The sequence below is a fragment of the Cervus elaphus genome, chromosome 17 (genome assembly GCF_910594005.1).
Source record: "Cervus elaphus chromosome 17, mCerEla1.1, whole genome shotgun sequence".
In the NCBI taxonomy this organism is placed as follows: domain Eukaryota; kingdom Metazoa; phylum Chordata; class Mammalia; order Artiodactyla; family Cervidae; genus Cervus; species Cervus elaphus.
In genome coordinates this window covers 9,503,622-9,520,899 of record NC_057831.1, presented here as the reverse complement: position 1 = coordinate 9,520,899, position 17,278 = coordinate 9,503,622, and the positions used below count along the sequence as shown (strand labels likewise).

Here is a 17,278-nt window from a genome sequence, read left to right as displayed (position 1 = left end):
ACAGAGAAGTCTGGTAGGCTACAGTCAACTGGGGTCAGAGTCAGCACGACTGAGCAACTTGACTTCTTAACAGGACAGTCTTAGGAAATCTGCAGGTTTCAGTTAGTTACCAGAGAGTTGCAATAGGTGGCACTCTTACACCACAGTCTAGAAAAGAACATGCTGCTAAGGAAAAAAAATTTTGTTTTACCAAGCAGCAAATCTGAAGTCATTAAAAGTAACCATATAAATGTTGGCAAGTACACAGTGGATGAATCAGGTTATGTATTAAACTATTTGAAGATATTCTTAATGTCATCAGGAATGCCAAATTGTGCTAGCAATATACAAGGTAGCTAGAATGTTTTTCTCTAGTTGCCATAGTGCCTTGGTATAAAGGCTTCATTCAGAAATGTACTGTGACATGATATTCCTCATCCAGTCTGTTTGTAATAGGATTGCTTTACCTTTTTGGATTCTATACTTTTCTCACTTGTGAAAAGCCAGAAAGGCTCATCTGTGGAGATTGCTTATCAACCTTCAGGGGAAAAAATCAGCTTAAAAATTACATGAACAGAAAACACTGCCACTTTTATTTTAACTGTAGTAAAGGGTATTTTTTTATATCAAAGGTAGGCCCTTAATATGAATATATACCATACTAATTCAGTTACAAAGGAGTTCTCAATCCAAATACATGTAAAAACAGCCCTATTGCACAGTCAATATACAATAATCTCTGGAGAATGCTGAGAAATTGAGACAAGACAGAATAACGAATGTAGTCTCCCATAAAACTAATTTGGGTAGACAACAGTGCTAAATAAGAATAGTCATCACTACACTGAGGTATCTGTAACCAGAATGTTCACATCATGAATTCTCAAGCAGCAAAGAGGTACATCACTTTTATCAACACAATACAAAAACATAGATCTCCGCTCCCATTAGTTGGCATCTCTGGTTAAATGCCAATGTTGGAAATTTTCCTACATGTTCTTTAAATACTATCTTCTTGACATTTCCATGAAGGATTACAGTTTGGTGACCCTTTTTATCCAAGGTACAAAGGCTGAGACTTTGGTATAAACACCAGGGGAATCCTTGGCTCCACAGCCGTATCCCCAGGAGGTCACCCCATACACAACCCAGCTCCCTCCCGGTCGTTGACACACAAGTGGTCCTCCGCTGTCTCCTTGGCAACTGTCCACACGTTTGTGTTCATGGAGGTTTCCAGCACAGAGCATCCTTCGTGTAAACCGACCCTTATAACGATGTTCACAAAACCTCTTGGCAAGTAAGGGGATGGCTGCTTGTTGTAGAGTTCTTGAGTAGGCTGGTCCTATGCAGGCCAAACAACTGGATTAGATTCCAGCTAAAGATCTTAGAGAAAGAGCTATATTTAACAGTTAAATGAACATTTAAGAGTCTTGAAGATAAAAAAGCCCTATTGTGGCATTAGTGTAGTTTAAATGAGTATAACTATAAACTATAGTAGTAAACTATAAACTATAGATAACTATAAATGGTTTTTTTCTTCAATGTTTGCAGTTGAAGTGAAATGAAGTCACTCGGTCGTGTCTGACTCTTTGCAAACCCATGGACTGTAGCCCACCATGCTCCTCCATCCATGGAATTTTCCAGGTAAGAGTACTAGAGTGAGCAGTTAACCATACTCTAATCCTTCATTGATCTGATTCTCAGTTCTGAAGTTCTTGAAGAATAGTTGAGTAACATTTACGAATTTGCCTGCTAGAAAAGGGTAATCTACGGAAAGCACGTCTGTGTAGGCTTTAGAATTTAACTTCTCTGTATTAAAATGCTGAGAGTGCATTCATGCTACTTCTGTATTAGCATATCCATTGCTCTAAAACTCATCTATGTCAGCTGGCAAGTACTATCCTCAATATTTCATGAAGATGATTCAGAAACAACTTTATATACAGACAGCCTTAAGTTTAACCTTTTGATGTTAAGGTACTGTATTTACTGTAAGCTACTCATTCTTTGTTTAGGGGCTAAAATGCATAATTGGTAGGTTCTCCATGATAGCCTTTACTTGCATCTAAATTCCACCATTATTGTCCAGTATACTCAACTGCAGTGATTTTCATAATAAAATCATTTGGTGAAATTTACTTCCTGTGTTACCTCTGTTCAGATGTAGTGTCTTAAGGAAGATGATTGAACTCTCCCTGAAGAAGTAATTTTAACACCTACACTTTAATCTTTGATTTGCATCATAGCTCAGCATAGTGTTTCCTTGAGAAAGCATTTACTCTGACCGGATTTTATTACATCATCCAGGAAATGTTTCCATTTTTTATGGTTTCTCTCAGGATTGGTCCCAGTATTCTGTATCTGCTACAGGTGTTTCTACATTTTGCTGCTATGAAATAATGTTGAATCTAAAGAAAGTGAAAGTGTTAGTTGCTAGGTCTTATCTGACTCTTCACAACCCCATGGACTCCCAGTCTAAAGCCAAGATTTAACAGTTAAAATGAACACTGAAATATAATAAATTTACTAGGTAAAACCTTATTGAAATCATCACCTGTAGAAATATGTATTAGATGCTGTTTTCAAGAGTACAGTTAACAGTGTTAATTATTTTTAATGCAGAGCAGTCAGCCCAGTCATTTCTCCTTATTCAGCAGTCACTTGTGAATCGAGTACCTGATCCAAGCGAGACTTAAGAGTTCTGCTTCAAAGACTATCCTGAGCAAGCACTCTTGTTGTTTAGGACATCATGTCCAATTTTTTGTGACCCCATGGACAGTAGCCCACTAGGCTCCTCTGTCCATGAGATTCTCCAGGCAAGAACACTGGAGTGGGTTGTCATTTCCTTCTCCAGGGGATATTCCTGACCCAGGAATCAAACCCACATCTCCTGCATTGGCAGGGGGATTCTTTACCCCTGAGCTCCTGAGAAAGCACTAGCTGATGTTAACTCTAGCAAGACAATACAGAAAGCTGTTTGCCTAAGAAGAGCATAAGCTGAACACTATCTGTGGGAAGAATAGAAGGGAGAGTGGTGAAGGAGAAACCCAAGTGGGGTGGATGCTTCCTCTTCAACCTCAGCAGCTTTGTTTTGTTTTTTGGCTGTCCTTTATATAATCTCCTTAAGCTTTAGTTTGATAAAGGGCTCCATTACAAAAAAAAAAAAGAAAGAAAACCTAATACCAAAGCCCTTTGCTGGGTTGTGTGTGTGTTAAGTCACCCAGTAGTGTCAGACTCTTTGTGACTCCATGGACTGTGGCCCACCAAGCTCCTTTGTCCATGGGATTCTCTAGGCAAGAATACTGAAGTGGGTCACCATTTCCTCCTCTATTTGCTGGGGTAGCTACGTCCAAGTCATCTGGGAAAACTTTCAAACAGAGACAGCTAGGCCCAAGTCCTAAGGTAGCGTCTGCGTCCTAATGGAAACCATAGTACCCTCAGGATAGGAATCCAAACTGCATGCAAGCATCTCACACTTGGCGGAATTTCCAAACAACTAAGCCTGAACCCCCTTTTAAGATTTTGCTACCCACTGTACTGAATGGGGTACTGATGCTGTACCCCATGTACTGATGCTGAAACAAGCTCCAATACTTTGGCCACTGATGCAAAGAGCCGACTCACTGGAAATGACCCTGGTGCTGGGAAAGATTGCAGGCAGGAGGAGAAGGGGGCGACAGAGGACAAGACAGTTGGACGGTATCACCAACTCAATGGACAGGAGTTTAAGCAAACTCCAGGAGATGGTGAAGAACAGGGAAGCCTGGTGTGCCTCAGTCCGTGGGGTCGGAAAGAGGGACATGACTTAGCGGCTGAACAACCCACTGCATACCCAAATGGATAATCCAGACGCAAGAAGGTGGCCATATCTTCACTGTTTCCTTGGGTTTTCTATGTTACCTGTATCTCCCCATCCTGTTATGTAGCAGCTGGGGGCTCCCTTCTGTGGCCTCTCTTTCCAGCGTGGCAAGCAGGCCGGCAGAACGTGGCTGCTGAGTCTGGCACACTGCTCCTCCGGTCCCTGTAACCTAACCAGGGCGATGTCATAGTCGTTGCTGTGTGGGCAGTAGTGCCGGTGGGTTACGATCTGCTTGACTCCGATCTCTTCTTCAAACTCCTCTGGCACCAGCGTATGATAATCCCCAACCCGAACCACGTAGTTCCTAGTATTGTTACCGTACCTGAGAGGCAGAAAGAGCTAATGGGAGGCTTGTTTCAAACACTGTAAACTGGTCACTGCCTGCCAGGAAGCTTAACAGAGATGCTTGTAACCCTTTCTTCCAAATCATTCACTCCTTTTGTGAGTTTCACCTTCTCTCCATTGCTCTGACCCCGCTGCGCTCTGTCTGGTACTCATGTTTTCCCTTCGTTCATTTCACTGTTTAACCCATGTTACTGTCTAACTTTTGAGAAGGATCAAATGTGGAGGATGAATGGAAAGTAATCACTAACCAGTCACTTTCCCACCACGAAAAAGGATCAAAACAGGAGCGAATGCAATAGGGCAAAAGGACAATCCTGCCTTTGCTGTCATCACTTTCCTGTCATTTCCGAGATGGTGACTTTCCCATGACGTTCCATGAGGGCAGAAACCATGTTTGGTCTAACTCTGTATTTCCCAGGTCACTTAGTTAGCACAATCCACTTTACTACCCTTTCCTGTGAACTGAACGTAAACCAGAACTGTTATCTTCAGGCAACATACATTCGTTATATGCTCTCATCTCTTAAATCTTTGTTCAGACGGTGAGACCTACTTTGACGCTCATTTGAAATTATAGCCCACCTTTGTTTGTCACTCCATTCCCCCAGCACTCCCACTATCCTTATCTGCTCTACTTTTTCCTTTTCTAAAAACTCTACTTTCTAACAAACTATCTAGTTTACTTATCATATTTATTATTCTGTCTCGCCCTGCTTAAACAAAAGGTACTCAAGGGCAGGGATCTTTTATCTGTGTTCACTGATGAATCTTACACATCTAGTATAGCAACGCCAGTTAAGTAGAAATGCAGCATAGATCGGTTGATTTAATGAATGAACGCAGATTTTTAATGAATGTCTTTTTCCATAGGAACTACTCACATAAAAAATAAGCATAATATTTACTTGATTGATAGGTCTCGGCCTGTTTTTCAGCCAACATACCTTGATTCTGATACATCTACCTACAGCAGTTTCTCAAGCTCAGCACTACTGACATTAGGGACCAGATTATTCTTTAATGGAAAGGGGAGTCCTGTGCATTGTAGGATGTTTAGAAGCATCTCTGGCCTCTCTGTTCACTAGATGTCAGTTGCACACACACTCACATACACACACCCAAGTGTGACAACCAAAAATGTCTCCAGACATTGCCAAATATTCCCTATGGTGCAAACTGTCCCCCACTGAGAACCACCAACCTACAAGATCCAGTCCACGTCCTGATCACTTCCTCTTTCTCACTGAAGATACAGCACGTCGTTCACTTCCACCTGTGCGTGCGCGCTGAGTCACTGCAGTCCACTCTCTGCAACCCTGTGGGCTATGGCCTGCCAGGCCCTCCTGTCCCTGGGATTCTCCAGGCGAGAATACTGGGGTGGGTTGCCACGCCCTCCTCCAGGGGATCTTCCCGACCCAGAGATCGGACCCGTGTCTCTTGAATCTCCTGCATTGGCAGGTGGGTTCTTTACCACTAGCCCCACCTGGGAAGCCCCCACTTCTCCTGTGGCTACTTAAAATGTTCTCAACAGGACTTCCCTGGTGGCTCAGTGGTAAAGAATTCACCTACCAATCCAGGAGACAGGGGTTCAACCCCTAGTCCAGGAAGATGGAAGATCCCACATGCTGCGGGGCAGCTAAGGCCGTGCACCTGGAGCCCCAGAGCCACAGTCATGAAGCCCACTCTAGAGCCTGTGCTCCCCAACAAGAGAAGCCAGCACGGTGAGAAGCCCGCACACCTCTACTAGAGAGCAGGCCTGCTCACTGCAGCGAGAGAAAAGCCACACAGCAGCAGAGCCCGAGGTGGGCCTCCGACAACACTTCAAAATGTAAAGTGGTTTTCGTAACCATGTCAACTCAGAAACCTGAACAATGCAACAAAGATGATCACCTACTAGTGATCGATGAAACTAACAATTTCCTGCGATTCCTTGAAATTCTCCATTTTGAACATTAAATCATCACATATCTTTAAAGTACAGAACGCTTTTCATATATTGTGCTTAGACTTCTTGTGGGTTCTACTTCAAACTTTGAATTTAGGATTATTTCACATCCTGAAACTGTAAAAATTAAGTCATGAAGAATCAGATATTTAAATAACTCATTTCTACTTTCTGTGTATTGATACTGTTGTATTATAAAATTCAATGTCTCATTAATATACAGGTTTTTAAAGAAAAATCCCAAGTGATTAACTGTCACTGCATCCTTGAAAGTGCTGCTGAAAGGTTGCCTGTATCCCTGGAGTGGAATTTAAGAAATTAATCTCAAGCTTCACTGTTCAGCTCAGGAGGCAGTGGCCACATGTGCTATCAGAGCACTTGAAATGTGGATGGTCCAAAATGAGATGTGAAGTGGATGAAACTGGAGCCTATTATACAGAATGAAGTAAGTCAGAGAGAGAAACACCAGTACAGTATACTAATGCATATATATGGAATTTAGAAAGATGGTAATGATGACCGTATACACAAGGCAGCAAAAGAGACACAGATGTAAAGAACAGACTTTTGGACTTTGTGGGAGAAGGTGAGGGTGGGATGATTTGAGAGAATAGCACTGAAACATGTATATTACCGTGTGTGAAATAGGTGACCAGTGCAAGTTCAATGCATGAAGCAAGGTGCTCAAAGCCCGTGCTCTGGGACCACCCACAGGGATGGAGTGGGGAGGGAGGTGGGAGAGGGGTTTAGGATGGGGGACACGTGTGCACCGTGGCTGATTCATGTCAGTATATGGCAAAAACCATCACAATATTGTAATTAGCGTCCAATTAAATAATTTTTTAAAAAAGAAATATAGTGGTGAATATTTACTATAAAAAAAGTACAAAATGTGCACAGGATTTCAAACATTTAGTATGAAAAAGAATATGAAATATATTGTTTCTATAGATAATAGGAATATAAAATATCTCAATTTTTTATATATTTTGGATATACTAAGTTATATGAAATATATCATTAAAATTAACTTCACCCACTTAGTTTTTTAATCTTTTAAGTGGCTACTGGAAAATATAAAGTTACATATATGATTTATATTTGTGGCTCACATTATATTCCTACTAGATAGCACTGGTCTAGAGAAATAGTCTGGCATAAAGTAGGCATCCTATTTTGTTTTTTTAATGCAATCTCTTATGTTGCTTATAACTCTTAAGCTCCAGTTATGAGACATTCCCTATGTATGTCAACTTTTTATATTAAAGATAATTACATTACTGTTCAACCTAAAAACTTTTTTTACTGCAACAATATTTTCTGTTCTTCAAAAGAGGGCTTTGACACTTAGCCAAAATAACCCTTGCATCTAAAAAACCTACATAAATATGTCCTACATTATCTAAAAATTTAGCCAGTGAACAAAGAAACAGGACATTATTACCTGGAAATTTATTTTGTAAATATCCCAGTCTTAGTCTTGGACAGTCTTGCCTTCATGTGTCACTTCTTGCCTGGATTACTGCAACAGTCTGCTAAATGGCATCACTACTTCAAGTTTTAACTTTTTCAAGCCATCCTTCACATTGCAGCCAGAGCAAAATAGAAATAGCCAGATAGAAATATCTGGTAATATAACTGCTCTTCTGGATACCCTTCAAGGGGTCCCAACTGTGTCTACATGACAAAGTTCAAACTTCTTCAGTGATAACAAATCCATCCAAGAACGGCCCTTGTCCACCACTCTAATACAGCTTCTGTGCCACAGTCGTTTTAGTGGCTTGAAGAGGTGTCTGACAAACCTGTCTTTATTCAAACTATTTGCAATATTATTCAAACTATTTGCAATATCATTCCCCCCTCCTTCACCCTAAGATGGCAAAAACTGATTTTTTAACTTTTAAGTCTCAAGATCTAGGACACTCTTCCTGCCCTCCCAGAAAGCTGCCCAAGCCTTCCCCTGAACACTCCCAACAGCACTGTCAGAGCATTCACAACAGCTTCTAGGACTTGTTGGGCTTCCCGGTGGCTCAGCGGTAAAGAATCCGTCTACAGTGCAGGAGACGCAGGTTCCATCCCTGGGTTGGGAAGATCCCCTGGAGGAGGGCATGGCTTATTCTTGCCTGGAGAATCCATGGACAGAGGAGCCTGGTGGGCTACAGTCCATGGGGTTACAAAGAATCTGACACAACTGAGTGACTGAGCATGCACACACACTAGGACTTGTTAAAGTGTCAGGTCTACCCTGTTAAAGGCTCCCTAAGTGTTAAGACCATGTGATGCTCACATCTGTGAGCAAAGTCAGCACAGAGAAAGCTCTTAATAACTGTATGCTAAATGACTTCTTTTGGAAGACACACACATACACTCTCATCCCTAAATTAATGAAGTGAAAGAGACATCTCACCAATTGCTATGTTGTAACAACAGCATCACAGAAGTTTTTATTTCTTTGGAAAAATAAACAAAGGTCCCCACAAAGATCTACTGTTCTCATTAATGCTGGTTGTTCATGAGAACCACCTGTACCACTTTTTAAGACTACAAATGTCCAGGCCACACAAACTCTGAGAACGTAAAATCAACAGAGATGATGCAGGACCACAAATTCACAGTAGGACTCGAGAACCACCAAAACACAGACTGAAAGGCACCGGCTCAACTCCGTCCCTTCAGGCCTGGAATGTCACTGAAATGAAGTGAGTCTCCTAAAAGATGACTGCAATAACACGAACATGTGCACATTCCACACACACACTGTTCTCAGGCCAGGTAGATTTCAGCATGTATTTTCGTGTACTGCAGTGGTTGTTTAGTCGCTAAGTCGTGTCCAACTCTTGCGATCCCATGGACTATAGCCTGCCTCCACCCGTGGAATTCTCCAGACAAGAATACTGGAGTGAGTTGCCATTTCCTTCTCCAGGGGATCTTCCTGACCCAGGGATCGAACTTATGTCTTCTGCATTGGCAGGTGGCCTCTTTTAATGCTGAGCCACCAGGGAAGCACATTTTTGAGTATATCCCAAAATTAATATGCTCACCAACCAGGAGTTGACATTAAACTGAGAATAAAAACAAAATATTTACCTGACAAGAAGGAAGAAATGCACCACTCTTGTTAAAATGAAATTCTTTATACTTTTAAAATCCTGATTTAAGAAATGGACCAGCTAAACCCAAGAAGTGATTCCCACACTCCTTTCACTCCAGTTATTCTTAGAATAGATTTATGCTTGGAATTTGAAGGTCATCTGACATAAGACTGGATTAGTTTGCTAGCCAAATATTTGTCCCCAGTGTCACCTCTCTTAGTGGTATGACTATATACCTCACAGATAACACTCCGCTGAGGTTACCAGTATAGTCTTGGGCTTAGAAAGCATTTTCTATGGTTCTAGACTTCTCAAGAAAACTTATCAAGGAATTTGCTTTTTCAATGTATTTTAAGGTATTTCTAGTTGAACTTTTGTTATTTTGATAGATTATTTTCAAAATTGCTTCTAAAACAAACATTTCAGATTTTGGCTGACACACCATTCAGTTGTTTGCTTTGCTGAAATGCCTTCCACTCCCCCTCAAATAAAAACTGGATGAAATTCCTGGACAAGTTTGAGCAAAAGAGTATCTAAGACAGGGCAGATCCTCTATTTCAGTTTTTCTGAGACTCTAGAGTTGAACAACAATTTAAAATTCCTAGAATTAAAAAGAGAAGAGTTAATTCGGATGGCAGGGTCATTTCCTTTATGTGTGTTCTCTCTATAGATTTATCTATTCAAAAAGACAATATTTTACATCAGCCTGTACACATCTGCTACTACTAGAATCTGTCCTTGTCTGCTGTCTGAAAGTCAAAAAGTGGCTGACTAAGTTGCTTGGGTAAATGATTCCAGTTGCTCACAGGAGTGACCTTCTCTGTAGAATCTTTCACTGCCCCTTTTACACATGTGGTGTGTGTTCAGGAAATGATTTTAGCATGATTGATGCTATTGTGTACATCACCAAAGACCTTGTTCTTAAAAGAATTCTACCATGTTCCAGGTCATGCTGGAACACAGGTTTAAGTACAGGACACATTTTGTTTTTAAAAAGTAAGTGCCATTACTTCTGTGCCTCATCTTTATAATTTCTAATAATTGAGATATTTCTTATTTTCAGAGCACTAGTCTCTTGACAATTTCCAGCTGCTATGGTGTCTCTAGGCAAATAGTCAAAAAGATAAAATCAGGTCAAGCTATAATTCTTGATAAAATCAACTTTGCTGCAGAACTACAGAAATAAAAGAATCCTTTTATTGAAGTACATTCTTTTCTCCAAAATGGTGTTTGTTATCAGAACAAGCAATTAAAAGAAATTAGTTTAACATTCAGGAATTTTTCTCTCGATTATATTCCCATACTACCACAGACAGAGGATCATTTTATTGTACTTGAATAATTATTTAAAATAGGAAACAGCAAAAGCAAGCAATTTGTATTTTCTAAAATTCACAGGGTAACTACGAAACAAAAACTTCATTTATCCAGGTTTCTGCTTCAAACTGCCAATGGGATATTGCATTCCTATTAACACTAGGAAAAATGTGAAAAATGGGAAAGAAGGCCTTTAAACAGTGATTCACTAACTACCTCAGTTACCCCTGTTAGCATAAAAGAATGTTTTGGACACCTCATAACATGTGAAAGCTATGAACATAGAGCTGGTTTACTAAAATTCTGTCAGCCTGCCAATAAAGTACCTTTATCATATAGAGACGCTATAGGAAATGAGTATAACAGGATGGTGGATGTGAGTAATTGTGTTCTGATCTCATCATCCCCAGGCCATCATTCCTAGATTATTCTGATATGAGGATTACATAAAAGAGTGAATATTTTACAGAGCCAAAAAAATAAACATTTAAGAAACTGTCATCCTATAGCATAAAATAACACAGATGGTGAGAGCAATCTATGCTGTATTGTTCAGAACGGCTGTTCAAGAGCACTGGCCCACATCACTGCAAGAATTAGGCACCAAAAAAGGCCCCATGAATAAGAAACTATAGTTAAGGCTTCCCTTGAGGCTCAGCTGGTAAAGAATCCACCCACAATGCGAGAGACCTGGGTTCAATCCCTGGGTTGGGAAGATCCCCTGGAGAAGGGAAAGGCTACCAATGCCAGTATTATGACCTAGAGAATTCCATGGACTATATATATAGTCCGTGGGGTCACAAGGAGCTGGGCACGACTGAGTGATTTTAAAGCAAAGAAAATTTGGCTTTTGGGCTTCCCTCATAGATCAGTCGGTAAAGAATCTGCCTGCGGTGCAAGAGGCCAGTGACTGATCTCAGGGTCCGGAAGATCCCCTGGAGAAGGAAATGGCAGCCCACTCCAGTATCCTTGCCTGGAAAATCCCATGGACAGAGAAGCCTGGTGGCTGAGTCCATAGGGTCGCAAAGAGTCGGGCACAACTGAGTGACTGACACTTCACTGACAGTTAAAGCAGCAGAAATACAAACGGAAAGGAAACAGGTGGGAGAGCTAATTTCAAAATATGAGATCTAGGCCCCTTCCCAGTGGGCCTTAAGTTAGACTCCCCAGAATTTAAAAGGGAGTGAAAGCCGCTCAGTCGTGTCCGACTCTTTGCGACCCCCTTGGAATGCTCCAGGCCAGAATACTGGAGTGGGTAGCCTCTCCCTTCTCCAGGGGATCTTCCCGACCCAGGGATCGACCCAGGTCCCCCGCACTGCAGGGGATTCTTTACCAGCTGAGCCACAGGGAAGCCCTTAAAAGGAAGAGACCCTCTCAGAAGCTAACCACATCACGTCTACACCACAGTGGGCTGTGTGTGCTCAGTTGCTCAGTCGTATGTGACTCTTTGTGACCCCATGAGCTGTAGCCTGACAGCTCCTCTGTCCATGGAATTTTCCAGGCAAGAATACAAGAGTGGGGGACCTTCCTGCTGGTCCAGTGGCCAAGACTCCACACTCCCAATGCAGGAGGCCTGGGTTTGACCCCTGGCCGAGGAACTAGATCCCACGTATCACAACTAAGACCCAGTGCAGCCAAATAAATAAATACTTATGTATATTAAAAAAAAAAGGAATACTGGAATGGGTCTCCATTTCCCCCTCTAGGGGATCTTCCCAACCCAAGGATTGAACCCATGTCTCTTGCATCTCCTGCACTGGCAGGCGGATTCTTTACCACTGCACCAGCTGGGCAGCCCCTTCTACACTACAGTGTCTACAATTCCAGAGGAAAATTCTCTATTTTTGCACATTTCTGAGTTTTTGATTATTAAAAGAAGGTTGTTTTAATCTAAAGTCCCTGAACCTAGAAGACAAAATTTGGAGTTTGTTCTAATCACTGGTCACTGTCCTCTTAATCACTGGCTTTCAAAAAACTTACCGTAATAAAGATGTGAGTTGTAGCCTTCTTGGGCACTTGAAAACAACAGACCAAGTCAGATGGATGTGTAACACCTTTGCAAAATAGATTTCTCCCTGTTAACATTAAAGAGTCCTGCATTCTATCCAAAGCAAGTCAGAATGCTGCATACCATCAACTGCCCCTCTGCTTTTTAATCAACTGTCTTTATTTTATACTGTGCAGATAATGGGAAGAAATTCAGAATGACATATGGAACGAATTATCCAGTGATCTAGGTTTAAAATACCACCATCTTCTAAAGAGTCCAACATTCTTAAATATATCCACTATCTGGCAACTGATCCCCCACTTTCATCATGTAACTATCATTTAGGGGGTCTGTTTGTGCCAAGTAATATATTAGACACTTAGTTAATAAACACAAATGAGATGATTACTGACTTGAAGCAATAATCTAGAAGGAGCAAGCCAAGAGAGGAATAATGACCTTTAAACAAAGAAACCCAAACATGTACCTTTAAAAAAAAAAAAAAAACCTCTGAGGGAACTCAAAAGTCAGATCAAAGTTTTCAACCTCAAGTGGAATTTTTGGACAATTTCCCTACTTTAATACTCTAAGCCTTGAACCCCAAGGTCTATAACTTTTAGCAGAGAGAGATCAACTTGAAAGATAAGGAGTCCTGAGCAAGAGGAGGAAAACCTAAACTGAACATACTGAATTATTTCGCTTAAATTCTTAGCCCAAGAATCCAGTTTCTCTGCAGTTTCCTACCTTTTTCTCCAATAGTCAGTGGGATGAAACTATCCTGAATTCTCTACTTTTGTTAATAATAATATTTGCTTCCTGTTTTTGAACCCTCCCATAATAACAACCAACATTTGTTCTTAACAGACATAAAAAACCTTTACATATTTTGCAGATCATTTGTTCCTCACTGTGGAACATTATTGCCTTCATTTTACAGATGAGAAAACTGAGACTGCTGGAGGTTAAACTAATCTCCACAAAGTGCAACAATGACCAGTTGGAGGAGATGGAACTGTAACTTTGGTCTTTTTTTCTTTTTTACTGGTGGTATTAAGGTTGCCATTTATTTTTTTTAATGTATTTATTTTTTTATTGAAGGATAATTGCTTTACAGAATTCTGTTGTTTTCTGTCAAACCTCAACATGAATCAGCCACTGGTACACATACATCCCCTCCCTTTTGACCCTCCCTCCCATCTCCCTCCCCACCCCACTAGGTTGATGCAGAGCCCCTGTTTGAGTTTCCTTAGCCATACACCAAATTCCGGTTGGCTATCTATTTAACATATGGTAATATAAGTTTCCATGTTACTCCTCCATTCATCTCACCCCCTCCTCCCCTCTCCCCAGGTCCATAAGTCTATTCTCTATGTCTGTTTCTCTATTGCTGTCCTGTAAGTAAATTCTTCAGTACCATTTTTCTAGATTCCATATATAGGCATTAGTATATGATATTTCTCTTTCTCTTTCTGACTTACTTCACTCTGTATAATAGGTTCTAGATTCATCCACTTCATTAGTACTGACTCAAAGGCGTTCCTTTTTATGGCTGAGTAATATAATATTCCACTGTGTACCACAACTTCTTTATCCATTCATCTCTTGATGAACATCTAGGTTGCCTCCATGTTCTAGCCACTGTAAATAGTGCTGCAGTGAACAATGGGATACATGTATCTTTTTCAATTTTGGTTTCCTCAAGGTATTTGCCTAGGAGTGGGATTACTGGGTCATATGGTAGTTGTATTCCTAGTTTTTTAAGGAATCTCAATACTGTCTTCCATAGTAGCTGTATCAATTTACATTCCCACCAACAATGCAAGAGCGTTCCCTTTCTCCACACCCTCTCCAGCATTTATTCTTTGCAGACTTTTTGATGATGGCCATTCTGACTGGAGTGAGGTGATATCTCATTGTAGTTTGGATTTGCATTTCTCTAATAATGAACGATGTTGAGCATCTTTTCATGTGTTTGTTAGCCATCTGTCTTCTTTGAAGAAATGTCTGTTTAGGTCTTTTTCCCACTTTTGGATTAGGTTGCTTGTTTTTCTGGCATTGAGCTGTATGAGCTGCTTGTGTATTTTGGAAATTAATCCTTTGTCAGTTGTTTCATTTGCTATTATTTTCTCCCATTCTGAGGGCTGTCTTTTCACCTTGCTTATAGTTTCCTTTGCTGTGCAAAAGCCTTTAAGTTTAATCAGGTCCCACTTGTTTACTTTGTTTTTACTTCCATTACTCTAGGAAGTGGGTCATAGAGGATCTTGCTTTGATGTATGCCATCGAGTGTTCTGCCTATGTTTTCCTCTAAGAGTTTTATAGTTTCTGGTCTTACATTTAGGTCCCAGAGGTCTCTGACTATCTCTGACTCTCCTCAGTTCTCTTCCTTCTTTTTACTTTATTCGGCTCTTCAGAAGCTATTTCCACCATTTTATCTTCCAGCTCACTGATTCGTTCTTCTGCTTCAGATATTCTGCTACTGATTCCTTCCAGGGTATTTTTAATTTCAGTAATTGTGTTGTTTGTCTCTGTATGTTTATTCTTTAATTCTTCTAGGTCTTTTCTTGCATTTTCTCCATTCTCCTTTCAAGGTTTTTGGTCACCTTGACCATCATTATTCTGAATTCTTTTTCAGGTAGTTTGCCCGTTTCCTCTTCATTTATTTGGACTTCTGTGTTTCTAATTTGTTCCTTCATTTGTGTAGTGTTTCTCTGCCTTTTCTTTTCTTTCTTTTTTTTTAAGTATTGTGTTTAAGCTCTCCTTTTCCCCGGCTTCAAGGCTGAATTCTTTCTTCCCTTTGGTTTCTGCCCTCCTAAAGTTGGTCCAGTTGTTTGTGTAAGCTTCACACAGGGTGAGATTTGTGCTGAGTTTTTGTTTGTTTCTTTGTTTTTCCTCTGATGGGCAAGGCTGAATGAGGTGGTAATCCTGTCTGCTGACCATTGGATTTGTATTTTTGTTTTGTTTGTTGTTTAGCTGACATGTCCTGCACAGGGTGCTACTGGTGGTTGGATGATGCCAGGTCTTATATTCCAATGGTTCCTTTGTGTGAGTTCTCACTATTTGATACTCCCCAGGGTTAGTTCTCTGGTAGTCTAGGGTCTTGGAGTCAGTGGTCCCACTCCAAGGCTCAGGGCTTGATCTATTCCTCAAGACTGGGAGCGCTGCTGCTCAAAGGACGTCAGACCCACTACGTACTGCCCTACTCACGCTTTCCAGGGGGCAGGTCTGACCCAATTCTGGATAAAAGTCCCTGGATGCCAGACAGAGTGACAACATCAAACCCTCCCTGTCTGACTCCTTCTGTATAAAATCCGTCAACAGGCACACCAGAGGACTTTACAACTTCAGTGGCTTTCTAGACCAGTGTTGTTTTTCCAGCCCCTGGGGCCCAGTCACAGACATGTGCCGGGCCATTCTAACCTTGGTCTTAATGGCCAGATCTCATTCTCTGGTTACCCAGTACCGAGCTCTACTGATTTCTCTCGGGGTCTCTACCTTTCCTCCCTCCTCTCCTTTGCAACCTTCTACCGCTGTTACAGTAGCCTTACAACCAGTCTCCCTTCAGTTCCTACCACAGTGGGTTTAATCACTTGGTAACAGGGTCAATTTGAGTCACTCTAGAAAAAAGGATAGAAGCATGTATGCAAATATTTTTCATATAATTTGAAGCTTGTTCACAGACTCCTAGATTAATAACTTTGCTTCCCCCCTCAGATCTATCCCATATATCTCCAATGACATATCTCCTAAAACTCCTCTTGATCATATTTCAAGGCTCAAAAACCTTTAGTGGTTTTGCACTACCGAGTAAATGAAACAGAGATTCACTACCCTGACATCCCAGACCAATCCTGCTTCTTTACTGTAACTCCACTATACACATTCTGGATCCATGATCCTAGTCACTGCCATCCTTCAAATATGCTTTATGCTTTCTCACCACTGTGTTCTCAACATTAGACGTTCTCTGCCTCCAGCCTCTACCAATACATGAATTCAGCCTCTCTGCTTGAACAGACTCCATAACAGAACTCACTCTTCCTCCCACATACATCCCACTCCAGCTTGGAACTGTCCAAACAACAGACCTCTTTCCTATGCTAAAATGAAAACTACCTCCCATTAGCATCTGTGGTATTTGAAGCAACACATAATAAATTTGATCTGATTCCTGACACTCCCCCCTTCCTGCTTGCCTTCCGTGGGGCACCATGTCGCTTTCTCATAGGATGTCTCAGAACTGAGCACAGCTCTCTCTCTTTCTGCCCCGACAACAGCTTGGCCACAGCCGGGCAGAAGAGCGAGGCTCTTCACTGCTTGGTGCTGGCACTGTTCCGGCAGGGCTGCCCAAGGCTGATTAACTTCGCGGGCAGCCGCACTACCTCACTGACTCTATTAAGGTTTCGTGCGTGCTCAGTCACTCTTAGTCATGTCCGACTCTCTGCGACCCCATGGACTATATATAGCCCACCAGGCTTCTCTGTCCATGGGATTATCCCAATACTGCAATGGGTTGCCATTTTCTCCTCCAGGGGATCTTCCCAACGCAGGGATGGAGCCTGCGTCTCTTACATCTCCTGCCTTGGCAGGTAGATTCTTTACCGCTGAGGCTGCAGGATGCTAAAACCTGTAAGGTCTTTTTCACTTGTGCTGCATTTAAGTCGTGGTTCCCGAACTAAAGGCAGCATTTTATTCTTTATGCCACATTACTTGTTAGAACCAGCTTATCAAGATTCTTTGCCACGATAGACCCT

The 17,278-nt window shown here is 41.4% G+C and overlaps 1 protein-coding gene across 1 annotated transcript in view; it reads right to left on the bottom strand.

The window, feature by feature from the left end:
• Positions 1–544: 544 nt before the first annotated feature.
• Positions 545–17,278, bottom strand: part of PRSS12 (serine protease 12) — a 76,282-nt gene continuing 59,548 nt past the window's right edge. Inside the window, exons 10-11 of the mRNA XM_043871063.1 lie at positions 3,880–4,160; positions 545–1,321 (exon numbers count right to left, since the gene is read on the bottom strand). Coding sequence (XP_043726998.1) covers positions 1,014–1,321; positions 3,880–4,160 — 589 coding nt within the window. The 3' untranslated portion in view covers positions 545–1,013. The remainder of the gene's footprint in view (positions 1,322–3,879; positions 4,161–17,278) is intronic.